Source organism: Bombyx mori, chromosome 9 (assembly GCF_030269925.1).
Source record: "Bombyx mori chromosome 9, ASM3026992v2".
Classification (NCBI taxonomy): Eukaryota; Metazoa; Arthropoda; class Insecta; order Lepidoptera; family Bombycidae; genus Bombyx; species Bombyx mori.
The window spans coordinates 650,816-675,304 of record NC_085115.1 but is presented as its reverse complement, the minus strand read 5'-3'; the positions used below and the strand labels follow the sequence as shown (position 1 = coordinate 675,304).

General features: G+C 43.8%; 1 protein-coding gene across 3 annotated transcripts in view; it reads left to right on the top strand.

Annotated features, from left to right (window-relative positions):
- The window catches only part of LOC101735409 (uncharacterized), a 53,612-nt gene that overhangs the window by 7,491 nt on the left and 21,632 nt on the right, over positions 1-24,489 (top strand). For all 3 annotated transcript variants that reach the window (XM_021353272.3, XM_021353271.3, XM_062669994.1), the window contains exons 2-11: positions 13,047-13,229; positions 19,643-19,783; positions 20,017-20,049; positions 21,287-21,469; positions 21,953-22,096; positions 22,348-22,530; positions 22,776-22,907; positions 23,201-23,515; positions 23,685-23,999; positions 24,134-24,448. In XM_021353272.3, coding sequence (XP_021208947.1) covers positions 13,047-13,229; positions 19,643-19,783; positions 20,017-20,049; positions 21,287-21,469; positions 21,953-22,096; positions 22,348-22,530; positions 22,776-22,907; positions 23,201-23,515; positions 23,685-23,999; positions 24,134-24,448 — 1,944 coding nt within the window. The remainder of the gene's footprint in view (positions 1-13,046; positions 13,230-19,642; positions 19,784-20,016; positions 20,050-21,286; positions 21,470-21,952; positions 22,097-22,347; positions 22,531-22,775; positions 22,908-23,200; positions 23,516-23,684; positions 24,000-24,133; positions 24,449-24,489) is intronic.

Below are 24,489 nucleotides of genomic sequence, written 5' to 3'. Positions count from 1 at the left end.
CATTCTTATCGATGAACAATTCGGATTCCGTACAAATCACTCATGCGTTCAACAGGTGCACCGCCTCACGGAGCACATTCTTGTGGGGCTTAATCGACCAAAACCGTTATACACGGGAGCTCTCTTCTTCGACGTCGCAAAAGCGTTCGACAAAGTCTGGCACAATGGTTTGATTTTCAAACTATTCAACATGGGCGTGCCGGATAGTCTCGTGCTCATCATACGGGACTTCTTGTCGAACCGCTCTTTTCGATATCGAGTCGAGGGAACCCGCTCCTCCCCACGACCTCTCACAGCTGGAGTCCCGCAAGGCTCTGTCCTCTCACCCCTCCTATTTAGCTTATTCGTCAATGATATTCCCCGGTCGCCGCCGACCCATTTAGCTTTATTCGCCGACGACACGACTGTTTACTATTCTAGTAGAAATAAGTCCCTAATCGCGAAGAAGCTTCAGAGCGCAGCCCTAGCCCTAGGACAGTGGTTCCGAAAATGGCGCATAGACATCAACCCAGCGAAAAGTACTGCGGTGCTATTTCAGAGGGGAAGCTCCACACGGATTTCCTCCCGGATTAGGAGGAGGAATCTCACACCCCCGATTACTCTCTTTAGACAACCCATACCCTGGGCTAGGAAGGTCAAGTACCTGGGCGTTACCCTGGATGCATCGATGACATTCCGCCCGCATATAAAATCAGTCCGTGACCGTGCCGCGTTTATTCTCGGTAGACTCTACCCCATGATCTGTAAGCGGAGTAAAATGTCCCTTCGGAACAAGGTGACACTTTACAAAACTTGCATAACACCCGTCATGACTTACGCGAGTGTGGTGTTCGCTCACGCGGCCCGCACACACATAGACACCCTCCAATCCCTACAATCCCGCTTTTGCAGGTTAGCTGTCGGGGCTCCGTGGTTCGTGAGGAACGTTGACCTACACGACGACCTGGGCCTCGAATCAATTCGGAAATACATGAAGTCAGCGTCGGAACGATACTTCGATAAGGCTATGCGTCATGATAATCGCCTTATCGTTGCCGCCGCTGACTACTCCCCGAATCCTGATCATGCAGGAGCCAGTCACCGTCGACGCCCTAGACACGTCCTTACGGATCCATTAGATCCAATAACCTTTGCATTAGATGCCTTCAGCTCTAATACTAGGGGCAGGCTTAGGGACCCCGGTAACCGTACTCGTCGAACTCGACAAAGAGGTCGACGTGCAACCTAACCCATGCATCAGCCCGCTGAGTTTCTCGCCGGATCTTCTCAGCGGGTCGCGATTCCGATCCGGTAGTAGATTCATTCGCGAAACAATTGCTCTTGAGTTGTTAGGTCTCCTTCGGAGGCGCTCGGGCAGTTGTTAGCAAATCCCACCCCTCTTGGCTGAGCCTTTGCTCGCCCACCTGTCCTGGTGAAACTGGAAAGGCCTTCGGGCCACCAGTAAACTTTCAATCATAAAAAAAAAAAAAAAAAAAAGATAGTAAAAAAAAATCTTTCAGCAACCGGCCAATAGTCGCTTGAATACTTCTCAAAACCAAATCTAAAGTTAATACGTTAACATTGAAAAGAGTAGAGAATTGCCTTATAGCCAATAATAAGCACAATTTACAGTGCTGCTGATTTAAATTTACTCTTAAGTGCCAACGATTGTGCAGAATGTTAGTGCCCATCGTAATAATCGCCTGTCGTATTAAAGTTGTTCCCAACTCTGAGTTATTCAATTTCTTTTTGGATCAAAACCATGAATCGCGATCATGTTGTTATATAAAGGATTTCATAATATGATCACTCAGCGAATCTGAATCAAATTATATAGAAATCAACTGTGAGCGGTTTTTAACCATTACCACGCAAATTGCACCGGTTAATTGAAAAGTAGAGTAGGGGACAAAAAGATGGTGGGGTTGGCATGATGTAGAGACGCATGTCGCATCGACTATGGCGTTAATGTGAACTATCTCTTTCTTTTCTTTTTTTTTTTGTCAGGAGGAAATCGCCGGACTTCCGCCCTTCACTGGGGATGGAGGGCGGGGCATGTCGGAGTCGAACCGACTAAAACCTCCTGTCTCTCAACAACCAACGTCCAAACCTCGCATGAGACAAAACTCATGAAAAGGCAAGGGGGGGAAAGTGAAGCGTTTAGTGCGGAGCACATCTCTCCCATCACCCTCTCCCTCGGGACGCCGGACTGGCGGTCGTCGGCGCCACGACCACCAGCCCTCTCGGTCGGCAGGCTATCCGAAGCCCGCCTAGATGGCGCCGGTTAGAATGGTCTATCCTACGGAATACCCCGCTGGGTCAGAACCAGCGTGGGTTGAGGATAGCCGGCCTTCCATCACCCGGATGCTCATGCATAAAACGCGTGCAGAGCAGCTTGCACGTCGTCTTCTTAGGCCCCGTTCGTCGGTCCCCAGGCCGACATGTGAGGGAGACCCGAAACACTTAGAGAGCCAGGGCTTGGGCGAGATCCGCCTCCCTGGCCCCCGCTCGACGGCGGCGGGCCTGTGCGTCTCTCACGCGCCCCGCCGCCTCCTTCTGCGAGATGGTGCACTCGCAGAAGTCGAGCATCGCCGTGAACTATCTCTACCATTAATTTTTGAGAAGAGGGTGATGGGAGAGATGTGCTCCGCACTAAGCGCTTCACTCTCCCGCTTTGCCTTTTCATGAGTTCTGTTTCATGCGGGGTTTGGACGTGGGTTGTTGAGCGACAGGAGGTTTTAGTCGGTTCGACTCCGACATACCCCGCCCGCCATCCCCAGTGCAGGGTGGGAGTCCGACGATTTCCTCCTGACCAAAAACCAAACAGCACAATATTTAAAAAGTAAGATTTGAAATAGCAAATGTTATTTTATATTATAATGTTATGTCATATAGAAATAAAAAGATAAAAAGAATATAGGAAGATTCCTTTTTTTATATGTTTTATTAGTACACAGAAAACCATAAAAACAAAACTTATTTAAATTGTATCCACAATTGCGATATTATTAATTAAAGAAAAGCATACAAACAACAGAAATCAAATTTTCCAAGACAAACAAAAACACAGCTTAAAATGGAATTAACTCACATAAAAACATGCACACATAAAACATAAATCTACAAATAAGACAAATATCAAAATATCAGCAAATTACATTAATAGCAAAATACCAAACTTTTTGTCGCCAAAGATGAACTGGCACATAAATGATATTTAAGGAAGTTACACGGACGTATTAAAGTCACTATTTGCGTATTTCCACTACGCATGGGAATCTGGTTGACATTAGTATGGTTGACAGAGCGTCTTTACAGCAAGATACGAAGAGTTACCCAAAGCACTCACGCAGAAAAATGGATGCGCTGGGATTGTGACGAATAGAATTGAGGAATGACATGATTGTTTCAATAACACTAAATTGGCCCCTAATTCCAGCTCTTTTTGTCATTACATTGCTCGATCTGACTGACTGATCTGACATCATTAAATTACTGGTGGTAGGACCTCTTGTGAGTCCACACGGGTAGGCACCACCCCTCGCATATTTGTACCGTGAAGCAGTAATGCGTTTCGGTTCGGAAGGTGGGGCAACCTTTGTAACTATACTGAGACCCTAGAACTTATATCTCAAGGATGGTGGCGCATTTACGTTGTAAATGTCTATGGGCTGCGGTAACCACTTAACATCAAGTGGCTTGTGAGCTCGTCCACTCATCTAAGCAATAAAAAAAAACTGATGTTTTATACGTCCGAGATTATATCTCATATTAATATTGATATCTTCAAAGCCAGTGCAGGTACATATGGGTATTACACAGTATTGAGTATTCTAATTATTCCTATTATACTGAATAATTAAAATTTTAACTATGTAAGGTTTTTAATTAAATAAATAATAATTTAACTTCTATCATTCTTATGTTGTACTATGAACGACTCGTGTGATGTTAAGTGGTTGCGGCAATTTATAAAGGTCACAACGTGAGTCGTACACACATTGAAGTCTCAACTCTGTGCTTATTCCGAGTTTTTTAACGTTCTCGATAGCGTAAAAGTTAACATAAATTTGTATGCAGTTGGAACAGCGCCCCTAGCGGCAAACGTAGGCAAACTTTCTAACTTCATACAAGTTTAAGATAACTTTTACGTTAGCGAGAACGTTAAAAAACCCGCACTAATCACACAGTACTCGTGTCTTATGAGTCCCAGTCTTCAAGCCGAGACGCATGACGCCTAGCAGCAGAGGCAGATGGATGCTAGCTACCGTGTACATCATTTAAATTTCATTATCATACTAAACTAGCGACCCGCCCTCGCTTCGCTTCGGAAAATGTAATTTATTATTGATTTCTCCAATATTTAATGAATGAATTATACATATAAACCTTCCTCTTCAATCACTCTATCTATTAAAAAAACCGCATCAAAATCCGTTGCGTAGTTTTAAAGATTTAAGCATACATAGGGGTATAGGGACAGAGAAAGCGACTTTGTTTTTTTTTTTTTTTTTTTTTTTTATTGAAAGTTTACTGGTGGCCCGAAGGCCTTTCCAGTTTCACCAGGACAGGTGGGCGAGCAAAGGCTCAGCCAAGAGGGGTGGGATTTGCTAACAACTGCCCGAGCGCCTCCGAAGGAGACCTAACAACTCAAGAGCAATTGTTTCGCGAATGAATCTACTACCGGATCGGAATCGCGACCCGCTGAGAAGATCCGGCGAGAAACTCAGCGGGCTGATGCATGGGTTAGGTTGCACGTCGACCTCTTTGTCGAGTTCGACGAGTACGGTTACCGGGGTCCCTAAGCCTGCCCCTAGTATTAGAGCTGAAGGCATCTAATGCAAAGGTTATTGGATCTGATGGATCCGTAAGGACGTGTCTAGGGCGTCGACGGTGACTGGCTCCTGCATGATCAGGATTCGGGGAGTAGTCAGCGGCGGCAACGATAAGGCGATTATCATGACGCATAGCCTTATCGAAGTATCGTTCCGACGCTGACTTCATGTATTTCCGAATTGATTCGAGGCCCAGGTCGTCGTGTAGGTCAACGTTCCTCACGAACCACGGAGCCCCGACAGCTAACCTGCAAAAGCGGGATTGTAGGGATTGGAGGGTGTCTATGTGTGTGCGGGCCGCGTGAGCGAACACCACACTCGCGTAAGTCATGACGGGCCTTATGCAAGTTTTGTAAAGTGTCACCTTGTTCCGAAGGGACATTTTACTCCGCTTACAGATCATGGGGTAGAGTCTACCGAGAATAAACGCGGCACGGTCACGGACTGATTTTATATGCGGGCGGAATGTCATCGATGCATCCAGGGTAACGCCCAGGTACTTGACCTTCCTGGCCAAGGGTATGGGTTGTCTAAAGAGAGTAATCGGGGGTGTGAGATTCCTCCTCCTAATCCGGGAGGAAATCCGTGTGGAGCTTCCCCTCTGAAATAGCACCGCAGTACTTTTCGCTGGGTTGATGTCTATGCGCCATTTTCGGAACCACTGTCCTAGGGCTAGGACTGCGCTCTGAAGCTTCTTCGCGATTAGGGACTTATTTCTACTAGAATAGTAAACAGTCGTGTCGTCGGCGAATAAAGCTAAATGGGTCGGCGGCGACCGGGGAATATCGTTGACGAATAAGCTAAATAGGAGGGGTGAGAGGACAGAGCCTTGCGGGACTCCAGCTGTGAGAGGTCGTGGGGAGGAGCGGGTTCCCTCGACTCGATATCGAAAAGAGCGGTTCGACAAGAAGTCCCGTATGATGAGCACGAGACTATCCGGCACGCCCATGTTGAATAGTTTGAAAATCAAACCATTGTGCCAGACTTTGTCGAACGCTTTTGCGACGTCGAAGAAGAGAGCTCCCGTGTATAACGGTTTTGGTCGATTAAGCCCCACAAGAATGTGCTCCGTGAGGCGGTGCACCTGTTGAACGCATGAGTGATTTGTACGGAATCCGAATTGTTCATCGATAAGAATGCCCTTGGATGAGACGAAGTCTCTGAGGCGTTTGTAGAGCAGACGCTCATACAGTTTGCCTAGAGACATGAGGAGGCTAATCGGGCGGTAGCTCGTCGGATGATTTTTTGGTTTACCGGGTTTATGTATGCCGATAACGTCCGCTTCTTTCCACACCGCGGGAAAGATACAGTTCGCCATAGCGGCATTGAAAATAGATGCCAACATCACGATGAGTTGGACGGGTAGAAGTTTAATAACGCGGTTGGATATACCGTCGGAACCGGGAGCTTTGCGAGGACGTAGGTCTTTGATCAAGTCTTTAACTTCCATCGGGGTGACGGGTGGTAACGCATCAGAGGGTGGCAAGGAGGCTCTGCGTTCTACCTCACTGTCTACTAATTCTACATGAACAGGGTCCACGGATTGAGTGCTGGGCGTGCACTGGGTTTGCAATGTATCGGCCAGCAGCTCTGCTTTTTCGTCATCATCGAACGCCGCGAGTCGGCCTGAGGGGCCTACGAGGGGGGGCATAGTTACTACCGTATCCGATTTGAGAGTACGAGCTAAGCGGTAGTAAGACCTTTGAGAGGGCGCGAGTCCTTCTAAGAAATCAGACCATCTGGCATCTCGGACTTCGGCGATGCGAGACTTTACGTCGCGTTGTAGGGCACGCATTCGAATACGATTTTCCGCGGTAGGATACCTATCGTACGCACGGATCGAGGCGTTCTTAGCTCTAAGGAGTTCCCTAATATCGTCGGGCAATTTGAAGCGGTGAAGGAAGTCCTCCGCTACAACTTGCTTCGATGACCTATCTAATGTCGAGGTGATGTGTGACGTTACGATGTCTATGGCTTCAGCGGTATCCTGAGGAGACGGGATAGAGTCCGGACTAAACGGAAGCGATGGTGGATCAGATTCAGCCAGGCTGATGCCCAGCGTGTGCCAATCCACCACAGTCCTAGTGACGGGAACGGAATCGGGAGCGCGGCCGAGCTTCATAACGACGGGACGGTGGTCTGAATCTAACTCTGAAACTACTTCGATCGAGTGTAAGCGCAGAGTTACGTTTTTTAATAACGCTATGTCGAGTATATCCGGGCGATGCGCGATATTTAGCGGGTAGTGAGTCGGGGTTAGCGGAGCGACGATATCGAAGGCGAGATCATCGACTAACGCGTCAAGCCGCCTGCCATTCGGGGTTGTGGTGTGTGAGTTCCACCTGATGTGTTTACAATTTAGGTCGCCCGCCAGAATGACAGAGCTCCCCATACCGAGCAGCGCCTCGATATCACTGCTTAGAACGATCTTATCCGGTGGAAGATAAACGGACGCGATAACGATCGGCGCGTGTCCCGTCAGTGAGATTCGGCACACTGATGCTTCGATATTAGCGAGCGCGGGAGGATCGAGCGGGACGCAATGCAGGGCTCTTCTATAGTAAATGACGGTACCACCACCACGGGCAGAGAGCCTGTCGTTCCTGACCATGTTATAGTTCGCGATTTTAGGGTCACGGCGCGCGGGCTTAAGTAGGGTCTCCTGCACTAAAAAGATATCAATTTGGTGGTCACGCAAAAAGTCAGAAACCTGATCACGTTGATTTGCGAGACCGTAAGCGTTAAAAAATCCTATCGTTACGGATAGGGGCTTTATTCTACTTATATACGCCATTGATTACCGGCGGAGTGAGGGGAGGACGTACGTATTTAATGACGCGTATACGTCGGCGTATTCCTGCACAACGGCGATAAAGTGTTGTGCAGTGGAGGCAGCGCGAATGGCGTCGCCCAAAGCGTTAACGCGCTCAAAGTTGATCGACTGAAAGAAGTCGATCGCTAAAGCGAGATTGTCGGACGCGGTCGGAGGGCAAGTCGCGGGAGAGGGACGAGTCGCGGGGGCGGGACGAATCGCGGAGGAGGGAGTTGTAGCCGTGTTCGTGTACGGCAGCGGTTTTGCCCAGGCCGAGACACTGGGCACCGCCGCCGGAACGAACGCTGGCTTAGCCTGCGACGCAGAGGGTGCCGAGGCTTTGATGTCTGGGCCGGAAGCTCGGAGGCGGTTTTGGCGGGCGACGCGGCGATTTATTTTAGGGGCTCGGGGGCAACCACGGTAATTCGCGGGGTGACCCTGTGTTCGACACAGGACGCAGCTAGGCGGTTCCGTCGCGGTTTTTTGGTCGCGAGCGCAGAGGGCCGTGGCGTGATCGCCCAAACACTTAACACATCGGGGGCGCGCGTGACAGTTACGGGAAGAGTGCCCGTACAATTGACAGTTATGGCACTGGCTAGGAGTGCCTTTTTTATGGGGGGCTTCGACAGCGATACCAGAGAGCCTACAGACGGTCTGTGTGTTAAAGATTTTCTTACCCTCGGGGGTAGGCTGGAGAGCGACTAGAACCATATTATATGGCTCCCTACCGCGACCGGTGTGCATACGGTGCACAGAATTCACTGGTAGGCCTTGTTCTAACAGGTCGGCTTTTACGAGCTCTACATCTAACTCTTTAGGGATTCCGCGTATTACAACGCGGAGTTCGCGCTCCTCCTGGAGCGTATACGTATGGAAACTTATACGCTCCTTACGGAGGTAAGAAGAGAGGGCCCTATGGTCGTCGGGTGTTTGAACCTTAATTTGAATGCCGTTCGCGAGGTTACGGGCATTCGTGAAATTTATATTTTTGGCCTTAAGGGCCAGGCAAACTCGATCCCAAGCTGCCTTCTCCTGAAGGATAACCGGGGGAGGGGTCTGGGTTTTATTTTGTGCCACCGGACGCGGCGACGGAGTGGCACGGGCTGGGGGCGCAACGGGAGTCTGAGGGCGGGGGCGCGACGCGTTCACGGCTTTGCTAATTTTAGCGGCCGCGGGAGCTCGAGACTCCGCGGCACGCTTCTTACCCTTCTGTACCAGGGTGAATCCATCCGTCGATGAGGCGGGGGCGAGGTCGACCTCCATGTCCGAGTCAGAGTCGGAGCACGAGGAGGCGGGTGCAGGCGACCTACGAGCAAGTGTAGGTGTTTTAGAGGGCGCGACGGAGGCCGCGGATGATCGCTCAGCTGAAACGATGGTCACGGCGGACGACGCAGCAGCTTTTCTCGCCAGTATAGGCGACACGGGAGCGGCAGGCACGACAGAGGCTGCGGTGCTCAATGCAGAAGCTCTGCACGCAGGTACAGGCGACGCAGGAGCAGCGAGCGCGGCGGAGTCCTCGAGAGGGCTCGCAGTGTGATTGGCCTTGAAGGCCAAAAACTCCGAGGCGAGCTGTGGGTGGCGAAGTCGGAGGAATTCCGCGAATACAGCGTCCATGATCGCTGAGTACCCAGGTGGGGCGGCCCCGGGTCTTGAAAACACTCGCCTTGCGGCGAGGCCCCAACTTCTCGGACCTGAGCGGTTCTATTGAACACAGGTGGCAATGCGGCGCGATTACTACAGGACAAAGAAAAAGCACAACAAAACAGAAATTACGAAAAGAAACAAAACAAATAAATACTTGCAGGAAACCACTTTGTCGGCAGATGTACCACGAACACAGAAACAACAAAAGGAAACAAAACAAATAAAAACTTCCAGAAAGAGCACTTAGTCGGCAGATGTACCACAAACACAGGCCGCGCGAACAATGGCCGGGCTAACAAAAGCCGGGCGAACAAAGACCGGGCGATCGAGTGGACGATGAGCACGTCCGCACGTGACGGGTGCCTCTATCGGAATGCGACTTTGTTTTATACTATGTAGTGAAGCACTCATACAGTTTAATCTCCCGTCGTTTTATTATCATTAGATTAGTTGTGATGTTTCTAACACTTCAAAGTGTTCCTGGTCGCGCTAGTTTTAATTATATTTACGAATCGCGAGAACCGAAGAAAATATTCGAAATTTATTATTTAATTACATTCTCATACCTTCTAAAGAATATTTAATGAGCTTTTTTCCCCTGATAGCGCTTTCGCTGATAGCCTAAGGGGCTATCTATTCCAGCTACACCCGGACGGGTAATTGAGCTAACGGGCTCACTAGCCCTAGCAAGAGCAGTGCTTCGCAGACTCCACCACCGGATCGGAATCGCGACCCGCTGAGACAATCCGCCCAGAAACTCAGTGGGCTGTAATTAATGAACGTAAAAAGCGATTGACACACAAACAGACATACGGATGTGCGATAAAGTATAGCCAACTAAAACGAAATTAGGTCAAAAAATGTAAAAAAAAACAACGTTTGTTCATCTCGTCGCCGATCCAGAATCCGAGATGGCCGGTGATAAATAAAAACACAGAACGAACGTGTAACAATTAATACAAAATTCTAGAGAATGTGCCAAACCCGATGCGGATTCAATCGACTCAACGTTACAAGGAGACGGACACGAACGGAATGAACAAGATAAAATAAATTTAGTTTACCTTGGATTTTAATCTGCGTTTATTTTCATCGGACGGAGTTATCTGATTCATAGGTAGTCCTGACCCGGCTGTGACACTACATAGTTGTTTGTTAGAAAATTTTCCAAGATTGAGCGTTCACATTTGAAACAACACGTCATGGCTCGATTCATTGGAGTAGATATTTTGACATCTTCTCACAGCAGATATGAACACGAAAAACAGAAACAATTTGTAGGCGATCTTATACATTGATTGTTTTTTTATTAAAGCAATACAATGTACAGTGGTTATAGAATGTGTTAGGGATTGTGCCCAGTCATTTTGGGTTCGTACCACGACCCAACCTAGATTCTTCACTCTGGAATCTTCTGCCTCAAAGCAATAATGCATTTCGGTGTGAAGTATAGTATAGATAGTCGTTAATCCAATACAATTGACGCTTATATACGCCTAGTGCGGCTACAATGTCCACAGTCCGCAAATTGCCGATTTCGATGTTAAAAAGAAGAAAAAAAAGAAATTTTTTGTTTACTTTGTGAAACGAATCTGCCCACAATAATACATATCTTCTTGAAACTGATTTAAAAAATTATAAACATTACAAGGAACTAATAAAGATGTCTTTTGAGATGCTCTGCAACGTCTGGGTGTGTGTAAACATTGTATGAAAATAAGAAAAATTTGAGAACCGCTGTTTACTCTACGATATATACAAGGGATAGAATATTACGCTCAAAATAAATACGACCCATTTCCGCAATGAATTAGAGGCTCATTTGATTTTATTTAGGATAATTAAGATGCTGATATCTTGAATTACGTTTGATGATCAGCATTTTTGAGAAGTGAAATCAGTATTGGAAGGGATTTGAATCAGGGTACTGAAACAGGTGGTAAAATAAAAACTAATATATATAAATACTGCCTAAGATACCAACAACGCTGCGTCAGTAAACTGATTAAGTAATTTAGCATTATGCTCTTGTCATATTATTATAGAGATTATAATCGTTTGTAGGCTTGTTTGATACCGTTACCATTAAGACTGGCGTTTCACAAGGTTCGGTTTTCTCGCTTTTCATCCTGTATATCAATGACATCTATTGATGACACCCATTATCGGTATGTTCCGATAGTAACTGTAGATGAAAGGCGCTAGTATATCCGGTCATCGTTCTCGTAAAGTAAATTAACCCTCAGACACAGCCCACTGAGTTTTTCGCCGAATCTTCTCAGTGGGTCGCGTTTCTGATTCGGTGGTAGATTCTGCGAAGCACGGCTCTTGCTAGGGTTCGTGTTAGCAACGTCGTCAGGTTTGAGCGCCGTGAGATCACCTACTAGTTAAGGTTACGCTGAAATAGGCTCTCAAGGCTATCAGCTTAGGTAGGAAAAAAAAAACCACGATATGCCTGTAAGGAGAGGCGCGAGCGGTATGTTCCGATAGTAACTGCAGATGAAAGGCGCTAGTATATGAGACTTATTAAACAACGCCCATGCACTCTTCGCCTGGACGTTTGAACCCCGCACGGAACAGAACCGACAGAAGCAGTAGGGATGACCACGGTCAACGCAATAGTCGCTTGACGAAAGGAGTCTTTGGTGAAAATTATAACGTTGGCCATCGTGATTGGCGGCCCATCTGGTCGCCCGAGCGATGTCTGTAATGACCCTACACAGTTATCGCCACACCAGAACTAGTCTGCAGCATCGGAACACGGTCCACTGCTTACCGGTTACTCTTTAATTTAAGCTTTGCGATAAGCTAGAATACGTACGTTATCGCACCGTGAGGCTCTTGATATCTCGCTGATCGACTCCAACAGGAGACATGATCTTTTTCTATCTTCGGGTAACGGCATTCGGCAGCGACAAGTCCAGTCCTATTTGCCTATCGTCATATAAGAGCCGTAAGGTTTCAAATATGATTACGTGATAGTAACATCGAGGCCAGTTTCATTAGTGAAAATATTAAGAATTGTGGTTTTGTTTATAGTAAGAGCAGCCGTTGAAAATATGTTTGTTTGTTATGATTTTAATGAAAATGATTTCGTTTATGAACATCGCATCATTTATTCTCACGCCTGAACCATCTACTATCTTATGGACTTATGAATGAATAAGATATTTGATTGGAAGATTAAATGTATATTATGCTCCAAACCAATCGTGCAAAAACTGGAAACCTTAATTCAATTTTTTTTTTATGCTCAGATTGTTGCTCACAGACCATCTGGTGTTAAGTGGTTACTGGAGCCCATAGACATCTACAACTTAAATGCGCCACCCACCTTGAGATATAAGTTCTAAGGTCTTAGTATAGTTACAACGGCTGCCCCACCCATCAAACCGAAACGCATTACTGCTTCACGGCAGAAATGGGAGGGGTGGTAGTACCTACCCGTGCGGACTCCCAAGAGGTCCTACCACCAGTGATTACGCAAATTCTAATTTTGCGGGTTTGATTTTTATTACACGATGTTATTCCTTCAACGACTTCCTTCACTTGACTTCCAAGTCAATCGTGAACATTTGTTGAGTACGTATTTCATTAGAAAAATTGGTACCCGCCTGCGGGATTCGAACACCGGTGCATCGCTACACACGAATGCACTGGACGTCTTATTCTTTAGGCCACAACGACTACAAAAAGTCTTCCTACCACCAGTAAAACGTTTAGAGTAAAACTAGTGAGGAAAAATGTGTTAATCATAATGTTATGTTATCCGACAGACGCAAGGAGCTGTGTGACGTGCGACAAGGTGCTGGATGAGTTGGAGAAGATCGACGACGACACGGACACGTTCGGCGTGGACTTCGTCAAGATCAACGACAAGCGGCTCGCGAAGCAGTATGGCATCACGAAATTCCCCGCCCTCACGTACTTCCGTGAGAAGGAACCGATCATTTACGAAGGCACGTTAATATCATCTATACTAATCTACTATAGCCAATACGAATCATAACACGAAAGCCCCCAATTACTTTTCAAACCTGACTTTACCTGACGCAATGCTCCTCATCCGAAATAGGCAGGATCGGAAAATTATTGTTTCCATTCGATGACGAACGCATAGGTTTTGTCATTTTAGAACGTGCCCTTGTGCATGACCCACAAAACTGTTTAAATCTATACTCATATTATAAAGAGGAAAGATTTGTTTGTTTATTTGTATTGAATAGGCTCCGAAACTGCTGAACCGATTTAAAAAAATTTTCACTGTTCGGAAGCTACACTACTTCCGAGTGACATAGGCTAGAATATTTAAAAAAAAAATTTGGGATCCTTACTAAAACTCCAATAATGTAACCCAAGGTGTAGAATAATTACCTAAAATATTCTTTACGTCGCGTGCCCTGCGAAAAAACTATTGATGATAGAATAAAATAATGTACCATGACTCTGTACAACACATTATTATTTACAAAAAGTGTCGCGACAGCATAATATGTCTAACTATTATAGTTAGGCCCAATAAGTGTTCTTTTATTTAAAAAAATAAAACAACGTTAAATATCGTTGAAATTTTTGTTAAAGACCCGAGCTGAGCCGGAGCGGGCCGCTTGTACATTATATTACTGCTTACTGAACACCCATAGACACAGCCCACTGAGTTTCTCGCCGGATCTTCTCAGTGGGTCGCGTTTTCGATCCGGTGGTAGATTCTGCGAAGCACTGCTCTTGCTAGGGTCAGTGTTAGCATCACTTCGGTTTGAGCCCCGTGACCTACTAGTTAAAGTTACGCTGAAATAGCCTGTCAAGGCTATCAGCTTAGGCAGGGAAAAAAAACTGAGCTCTCGCGTAGCATTCTGAATCGAAGGCACATCTTCGATACTCTGGATACATATTACAGTGGTTTTTGTTTTTCTAAATATCTCTTTTTTTATGGTAGGGCATATGGTGACCTCGCATGGAGGGTTCCACCATCACGGATATTAAATTTGACAGCGCTTGGGTTCAGATGTGATTACAGCTCAAAAAAAATGCTGATAATACTGTAGGTACTGGACACGGATGAGTATCGCTGCTCTGGCTATATGAGTCGGTTCGTTCCGAAGGTTGGAACAGCTATTAGACCACATATATAAGACTTAGACCTCATATCTGGGCCGTAATCTCGTTCACCTATCCTCGCCTGTTTTATGGTACAAAAGTGAAAAATATTCGACATTTTTTTTTTTTTTAAATTTTTTTTTTTTTTTTTTTTTTTTTTTTTTTTTTTTTTTTTTTTTTTTTTTTTTTTTTTTTTTTTTTTTTTTTTTATTGCTTAGATGGGTGGACGAGCTCACAGCCTACCTGATGTTAAGTGGTTACTGGAGCCCATAGACATCTACAACGTGGACGCGCCACCCACCTTGAGATACAAGTTCTAAAGTCTCAGTATAGTTACAACGGCTGCCCCACCCTTCAAACCGAAACGCATTACTGCTTCACGGCAGAAATAAGCAGGGCGGTGGTACCTATCCGCGCGGACTCACAAGAGGTCCTACCACCAGTAATTACGCAAATTATAATTTTGCGGGTTTGATTTTTATTACACGATGTTATTCCTTCACCGTGGAAGTCAATCGTGAACATTTGTTGAGTACATATTTCATTAGAAAAATTGGTACCCGCCTGCGGGATTCGAACACCGGTGCATCGCTTCAACACGAATGCACCGGACGTCTTATCCTTTAGGCCACGACGACTCAAAATTCATAAGCACACTGGTCAAAACAAGGAGTTAGACCACAGAATGCACTTAAAATGTACTCATTAACCTCACGGAGAAGTCGTTACGTCTAACGAACAAACAGCTGTGAAGCTTTCGTAAATTAGCCAACGCCAGATCCGCCATTAAACTAAAAAACTATGTTTACCTACAAACAATAGATCAAAGAGTGTATTTGTAGGTAAGATTGTCTTAATGCCAAGGTTGCACTGATGTTTTGTTAACTAATTTGGATCGCAGAACGTAATCTAACGGCTTTGGACTAAATCCGTACCGAAATAGAATGAAAATTGGGTTGATTAGGCCATGTTTAAAAATGTGACGTTGGCATTAGAAATTTGGTCGTGTTTGAGTGGTGACAAGGTGGTTAGCGATCAACGTCGGGTAATCATTCTGAGAGCGTGTTTGGTTTTAGTCTGGATGTTTAAAATAAGAATAAAAATTAAGTATGTATGACAGTCTCTGGTTCGCATAGTAGTAGATTGGTTGGCCAAGAGAGTTGAGTAACTTGTCTCCGACTATTCATTCTCATATTCATTATTATTCAATATTTTATTTCTCTAAATGGGTAGACATGCTAACGCTCCTCTTTGTGTTAAGTGGTCAGCGTAGCCAATACAGATCATAACGTGAAAGCCTCCGACTACCTTTGAAACCTGAAGAAATGAGTGCAATAGGCAGGATTGGAAAATTATAGTTTTCATTCGATGACAAACGGTCATTTTGGAATATGCTCTTGTGGATGACCCACTTCTTTCTTTTTCTTCTTAGTCGTATACTTCATTGCTGAAGGACGTGTCCCTGAAAGCCATTCGTGGCTCTTTGTACCATCAGCTTCCATTTCCTTCGGTTTTCGGCTTCTCTCAGGGCGGTCGCAACAGAGAGTCCAGTGAGCGCAGTTATCTGATCTGACCAATGGTTTGGTCAAAAGTGTTTAAATTATTATTAATTACACCATAGTGTGTCTATTGGATATTAATTTAGTATCAGTCAGAAAAAATATATATTAATTATTTATCCACTTCACAAACGTGGGCTTCACAATCAGAACTAGACTGCAAATTTTTCTCATCGATGAACAATTTGGATTCCGTACAAATCACTCATGCGTTCAACAGGTGCACCGCCTCACGGAGCACATTCTTGTGGGGCTTAATCGACCAAAACCGTTATACACGGGAGCTCTCTTCTTCGACGTCGCAAAAGCGTTCGACAAAGTCTGGCACAATGGTTTGATTTTCAAACTATTCAACATGGGCGTGCCGGATAGTCTCGTGCTCATCATACGGGACTTCTTGTCGAACCGCTCTTTTCGATATCGAGTCGAGGGAACCCGCTCCTCCCCACGACCTCTCACAGCTGGAGTCCCGCAAGGCTCTGTCCTCTCACCCCTCCTATTTAGCTTATTCGTCAACGATATTCCCCGGTCGCCGCCGACCCATTTAGCTTTATTCGCCGACGACACGACTGTTTACTATTCTAGTAGAAATAAGTCCCTAATCGCGAAGAAGCTTCAGAGCGCAGCCCTAGCCCTAGGACAGTGGTTCCGAAAATCGCGCATAGACATCAACCCAGCGAAAAGTACTGCGGTGCTATTTCAGAGGGGAAGCTCCACACGGATTTCCTCCCGGATTAGGAGGAGGACTCTCACACCCCCGATTACTCTCTTTAGACAACCCATACCCTGGGCCAGGAAGGTCAAGTACCTGGGCGTTACCCTGGATGCATCGATGACATTCCGCCCGCATATAAAATCAGTCCGTGACCGTGCCGCGTTTATTCTCGGTAAACTCTACCCCATGATCTGTAAGCGGAGTAAAATGTCCCTTCGGAACAAGGTGACACTTTACAAAACTTGCATAAAGCCCGTCATGACTTACGCGAGTGTGGTGTTCGCTCACGCGGCCCGCACACACATAGACACCCTCCAATCCCTACAATCCCGCTTTTGCAGGTTAGCTGTCGGGGCTCCGTGGTTCGTGAGGAACGTTGACCTACACGACGACCTGGGCCTCGAATCAATTCGGAAATACATGAAGTCAGCGTCGGAACGATACTTCGATAAGGCTATGCGTCATGATAATCGCCTTATCGTTGCCGCCGCTGACTACTCCCCGAATCCTGATCATGCAGGAGCCAGTCACCGTCGACGCCCTAGACACGTCCTTACGGATCCATCAGATCCAATAACCTTTGCATTAGATGCCTTCAGCTCTAATACTAGGGGCAGGCTTAGGGACCCCGGTAACCGTACTCGTCGAACTCGACAAAGAGGTCGACGTGCAACCTAACCCATGCATCAGCCCGCTGAGTTTCTCGCCGGATCTTCTCAGCGGGTTGCGATTCCGATCCGGTAGTAGATTCATTCGCGAAACAATTGCTCTTGAGTTGTTAGGTCTCCTTCGGAGGCGCTCGGGCAGTTGTTAGCAAATCCCACCCCTCTTGGCTGAGTCTTTGCTCGCCCACCTGTCCTGGTGAAACTGGAAAGGCCTTCGGGCCACCAGCAAAGTTTCAATCATAAAAAAAAAAAAAAAAAACTGCAAATTTCTATAGTAATTTTTTATGATCACTCCAAAATAATAGAACAAAATGTAACAACGTTGGTAAGGATAATGTGCGCGTGTGACGCGTAATTTCAATTAAATTTATCCATACATTGAAAGCGCTGGGCGTCTTCGAGCCCGCACGCGCTGTGAGAATGATTCCGTATCATTGACGAATGATTTATGACGAGGCAGATGCAGAGCGCCGCGCTCATGACGTAGTCATTGGATCCAGAGTGCAGTGCAGAATATGTTTTTATGGTGACGAGCGCTAAAATCTTGTTTAGCGGCTCACAGGGAAGTGGGTACTCATTATAATAGGAAAAACAGCGTTTTTACCCTTCACATATCGTCTTCTCGCATTAAAACTGTATAATCTCAAAACTTACAAATTTTACACGAGAGTGTTTTAAAGGTTTAACATGTGATATTTTTAATACTAACCATATTTGCAACATTTATTTTTTATCTTTTACCAGTAGTTACATTATCTGTCTTTCAAAGTAAGATAAAATTATTTATTAATTTTGTTAATAGTAGTCAAAATATAGGTGAACAAAAAAAAAACTAAACTACGCTCTTTTGACAGTATTTTTATGAGAAAAATACTGGTGATATTAAATGATTCTGCATAACTCAATTTCGAATATTTTTGGAAATTATACACTTTTAATGCGAAAAGACGACATTATTACATTTATTACTGCAGTATGCGTTATATTATGTTTTCGGTAAGCAGCGGTTTGGCGCTGCCCCTGGCATTGCTGAAGTCCATGGGCGACGGTAACCACTCACCATCAGGTGGTCCGTATGCTCGTCTGCCTACAAAGGCAATAAAATAAAATGTACATTGATATAATAGCATTTTCATTCAAATTCTTAAACGACCATGTGTCTTCTACGTGCTGCAAGTCCCAAATTATCTTTTAGAACACGAGTCGTGGTTCAGAGTAAACCTAGCACACGTTTTCCCTCGATAATGTTCTTTTTTTAATTTCAGACAGATTTTTTCGGATTCCTTAATTCATTTTTACTTTTATTGTTTTCTATCATAAAAGTTACAAAGAAAAACATAATTAGGTACATCAAAAATCCAAGTCTGTGAGAGACTATTGCCTAAATTAGATCCAAAGTCTGTAATACCAGCTCTTAGATTAAAATGTGTTCTGATTAAGCAAATAAATAGGTTATAAGTGTTTTGCAAAAATGCAGTGTTAGTAAGGTGTCAATAGTACTATCCTTCGTTTTCGGAAGCGGTCTCCGAACACCCAGTATACGTTTAAATATATACATATACAGATTAAATAGACAACCAGACAAAGAGCAAACAAACCTGTTCATCACATGAATGTTTGCTTGATGTGGGTGTCGAACCCGCGACCCTCGGCGTAACAGTCAGGGACGTTAAGTATTGCAACACCGAGTCAGTCAACAGCAATATTCATTGCCAGACATTGTATAAACCTCCACTCCCAGCTCTGCTGCTCCCTTGGAAAGGGTTTGCGGTATGATGCATTCTTCTACCTGGCCACTCACGAAACCCAATCAACTGCATACTATATTCAGATGACAGCAGTTATCTTAAATCAATTATCTAAAGACAGTAATCTAAAGACAATTTTGGGTAAATTGAGTGATACACATCGACTAAACTAGAAACAGAGACCCTTGCAAAGATATAACTTTGAAAATACTGTTTAAATGATCGGTAGCTTGAGCTCAATGCCTAACTAATGTTAAGTGACTACCGAAGCCTTTATTTGGGTTTATCCATTTCAGCAATGAAATTGTAGAGCATTCGAACAAATATTTTCCTAGGTTACAGGAAACAGTTAGTAGGTTAAATGTAAAATAAATTGGTATTGTTCTATATTCACGTTGGCTACGTACTTAGTGACTGATAACTATTGCACGGAAACATCCAAGTACGGTTCCCGGTTAAGGATATTGAACTGGATGGGATTAAATCTTGTAATACTGAGGCTGTCGAATGTGGTCACAAGAAAACATTTTAACGTTTCAAATTAGATTTATTTTATGTCAGTAATTTCAAGATACGTTTTAATTTTAGGAGATCTCATGGACGAAGAAAGTGTCCTGGATTTCCTGACGAGCTTAGAAGCAATGGACCTTCCTGACCGGATAGAAGAGGTTAACCAAAAGATTCTGTCGAAAATTATCGAGGAGACAGACTATGTAGCAGTGCTTTTCTGTAAGTATTGGAGTGCTTTTCATTCGAGTCCATACGAGTTTTCATTCATTCAGATACGAAAAAAATGTGGTAAACCCGAATCATTTTATTTCAACTAACAATTTGTAAGATGTCAATTTTGTTTTTAATGTATGTAGATCTATTGATTCGTTATTCGTCGATTCATTGTAATTGTCGGTAATGGGTAGAAGAAACGTTTGTAAATTGTGTGTTTGACTGTGTTTTTGGCGTAGGTCCGGATCACAAAAGTTGCGGTCCCTCAAACAGTAAGTAAGAGCTGGGGCTGGCGTGCCTGCTGTGAGCTGTCGTTGTGGCTGTAATTCTTCTCGCTTATTAGAAATAGATTTACGAATGAGACGCGCTTTTAGCTTGATACGCGAATTAAAACGTCTGCATAAATAATTTGTGAATATGGAGTGTCCACGATCAGTTTACGAATAAGAATATTTATTTCGAACAAACTTATGATTTAAGTACAGGTGCTCACAAACTAAGCTATATCCGATGTTTTTAATATACATAATAATATACACGCATAGTATTTATGATCTACAGCTCGATCTTTAAACTAGATACAAAATAATAACACTCCTTACGGTTGACTTGGCTCAGATATAGTATAATACAGCTTAGAGAGTAGTACAACACTTGATTGATCGCACTCGTAAGTCATTCCAAAGAATCAAAACGTACATATAATAACTCTAAAGTATTAATATTAAATATCAATAGTACTGAACCACGGGGGCGGATACTGATTGATGAATCAATCTAGTAACGGTCATAGTTTCATGATTAGTTTTTCTACCAATCAACAGGCCATCATGTCTGGACTGGAAACATTATGTCTGGCTGGTTTATAGTCTAGAACCAAAAACGTCTGCACTATCGCTCCGCGTGAGCTATTTTCGCAGCTCTAATTCCGTCTCGGCAGCAAGCCGGGATTGACGAGCGATCCGATCGTGATTACGCTGTCAAACGTCGCTTATCCGAATGCAAAATGGATTGACAGATCCCGCTAATGAACAAACGCTACAAAGTAGTCTTAAAAACCCAACATTAACAGTAAAAATATCCCTATTCTTGATGACCTTGACCCAATTCTCTGATGGAAGGCCGTGTTCTGACAACTGGCATTTGACGACGGTCATCTATTTATAAATAACAGCAGCCAAACGTTCAAAACATCTGACAAGCTTCAAATCGAATACACAAACAATGTTTAGTACATTTCAAATATCCAAGAACTAAAATAGATGCAAACTTCGAGTCTATAATAACATCAAAAACGATTCCTGCTTTACGTTTTATTCCAGCACAAGTGACTAGTAAAATGCACGAAACACGCTTTTATTTTCAAATGTTCTCTCTCACACTGTTTCTCTAACACACAAAAGTGGATGTTTAGGCGATGCACTTAACTTCACTGCTTCAAGGAGTTGCCGGAGCATGATCCCAAAGAAAGCCCACCGCTTAAACTCATAGATTAAATCGTATTTCCAGACAAGCCGGAGTGTAAGAAATGTGCGAAGGCTCTACAAGAGTTGGAGAACATTGACGACGAGGCCGACCAGCTCGGGATTGGTTTCGTGAAGATCCACGACGAGGAATTGGCCGAGGAGTACAGTCTTGGAGAACTGCCAAGACTGGTCTACTATAGGCATCAAATACCTATTATCTATGAAGGTTTGTGAGTCATTTTTACGTTCTCTGACGTTTGGATTGCGAAACCGGATAGCTGAATCCAGACTCCTGCTACTGGTTTACGTCAACTCCTGTTGATACGCTTCAACTGCCACTGATTGAAAATTTGGTACTTCTAGAGAAATATTAGCGTATAAACCATGTAATGTATTGTCTGTTTGGTTTGATCGCTTCACGTGATTGTAGCCTGTATCTGTTGTACAATCTTAAAATAACTTGAACTAATCCTTGCCTTGGATTCATCTGAAGTTTAATTTAAGCGTATGCTATTTTTTAAACCGGGATACATACTGTATCAAATAAATTATAGAACTCGTGTGACGTAGATACATTAAGTCCGACTTTAAAATAGAGTATTAATGAAAAATCTATTTTGTACAACGGCTCCGCTAAAATTCCTCAAGAAATGGATTTTGGGTAAAGTTTACTTGCGGTACTTAATACGGTATATTGGGTTGGTCCCAGGTGAATTGAGCAAGGAAGAGGACGTGCTGGAGTGGCTGATTGCCAACAAGTCTACCGGCGATGAGGAGGACGTCATCGAAGACGTAACAGCCAAGACCTTGAATACTCTGATTATCAACGTCGATCATCTTGTTGTACTCTTTTGTGAGTAAAATCTGACGCTTTCCTTTCATCGGCTTACTTTGCACAATAAATATTTGGATTAATTAACATCAAATTTCTTATTCATCATTAATATGTAGGTTATTCATACAATTATTTGATGAGTTTGTTTACCTATTGAATTGAAACTTTTCTTTTATGATTTTGAAATTATATATTTTTTGCAATAATTTACTCTTTTTTAGAAGCTTTATAATTTTGATTTGATTTGGAGATTTCTGTAATATTTCTAGACGACCACGGCGACGAAGAATCAATGACTGTTCTGAATGAGTTGGAGAAGATAGACGATGACTGCGACCGTCACGGGATCCAGTTCGTCAAGATCGACGACCAGAAGGCGGCGCGAGCTTTCGGCATTGATGACCTACCCTCCATAGTCTACTTCGAGAAGCAAATACCAAATGTTTATGACGGTGAGAAAAAGTTTTCCACTGAGTTTTCACTAGAACTCACTTTCACTAGGTTGATACCATACCTCTTTAGAGACTAAATTGCTTCAGAATTCACCAGTCACTTTGGGACATTAGGTCGAATTTTCATTGATATTGTAGTAAGCCAGAGGGCACGCTTTTCTGGTTAACATTGCCACAAGTCGCAAAGACGCAAGAGTTTCATCAAATTCAAATGTAATAACCATTATATTAATTATAATTTGCAGGAGACCTTGAAAACGAAGAAGAAATCTTAGAGTGGCTTGTAGACCAACTAGAGAAGGATGAAATTGAAGATGTCACCGATGAAATGCTGGACCGGCTCATCAAGGACGGGAAAACTGTCGCCGTGTTGTTTTGTCAGTATAGTATTCTTATTTAATAGCAAATGTACTTACAGCTACTTGATTTTATGTGGTACCTATAACCCATGTGGAAGTTTTAAGTCTTTTTTTACTTAGAATCACGACCAAACTTTGAACCGGCATAACTGTTTCATGCAGAAATAACTAACACTATTTCAAATTGGAATTAGGAGAAGAATAAGTAGGAAAAAAAGTAGATGTACTAGTCCTACAGATGCGGATAGTTTATCCGTATTCTTAAACTCGTGAAACACAATTAAATGAAAATTATCTTTGTAATTCAACAGATGACAACAACGATCGTAGGTCACAGAAAGTGCTCAACGAATTGGAAAATATCGATGACGAATGCGATCAGCTCGGCATTGCGTTTGTGAAAATTGACAACGACGAGGAAGCCAAAGAATACGGCATCGAAAAGATACCGACGCTTTTGTACTTTGAAAAGGGAATACCCACGTACTACGAAGGAAACCTTGAAGAAGAGGAAAAAGTATTAGAATGGTTGCAACATCAAGCCGAGAGTGACGAAATCGAAGACATCACCGACGAGATGCTGGACCTCATCATTGAGAAGATGCCGTACGTGGCCGTCTTGTTCTGTAAGCATTTTTCTTCATTCCACAATTCTAACATTGTCGCGCTTGAAACGATGCCAGGTTTTTATTACCTCACGGTTCCATTATTAGATCGCTAACTCTATATTTAAACGTGTCTGTTTTATCAAGAACTGACATATAAATGAAATACAGTTCTTCTAATTAATTTCAGACGACAAGGACCAAAAGAAAAGCCAAAAGGTCCTGGTTGAGTTGGAGAACATTGATGATGAATGCGATCAAAATGACATCGCCTTCGTGAAAATAGATGACGACAAAGAGGCCAAAGAGTATGGCATTGAAACCATCCCTACCATGGTGTTCTTTGAAAAGGGTATCCCACATATTTATGAAGGTGATTTGATGAAGGAAGAAGAGCTTCTTGGATGGTTGCTGCATCAGAAACGGCACAGTGAAATCCCTGAAGTCACGGACGAAATGATGGACAAACTCATCGAAACAACTCCTTATTTGGCGGTTATTTTCTGTAAGTCGTTATTTATAACATTATCTTCAAATTAATAAAAAAACATAGTTACATTTTATAACGAATATTTAACCTAATATTTATTAATAAAAAATATTGCAATTAAATATTTCATTTGGTAAATAATTTTACAGATGACAAAGACGACAAGCAAGACATCAGGATCCTCAATGAACTTGAGAACATCGACGATGAATTAGAGAAAGAAGGCATCGTTATTGTGCGTATGGACAACGATGCAGAAGCCAAAGAATACGGCATAGATCATCTGCCCACGCTGGTCTACTTCGAGGAGCATATCCCGGCGATATACGAAGGCGACCTCATGAACGAAGACGAAGTGCTGGAATGGCTGATCGAACAGAAGAACAGCGCGACCATCGAGGAAGTCACCGATGAGATATTAGTCGATCTTATTGAAGAGCACGAATATGTTGTCGTGTATTTCAGTGAGTTGTTTGGTTATTATAGTTATTCTCATACGTAGCAT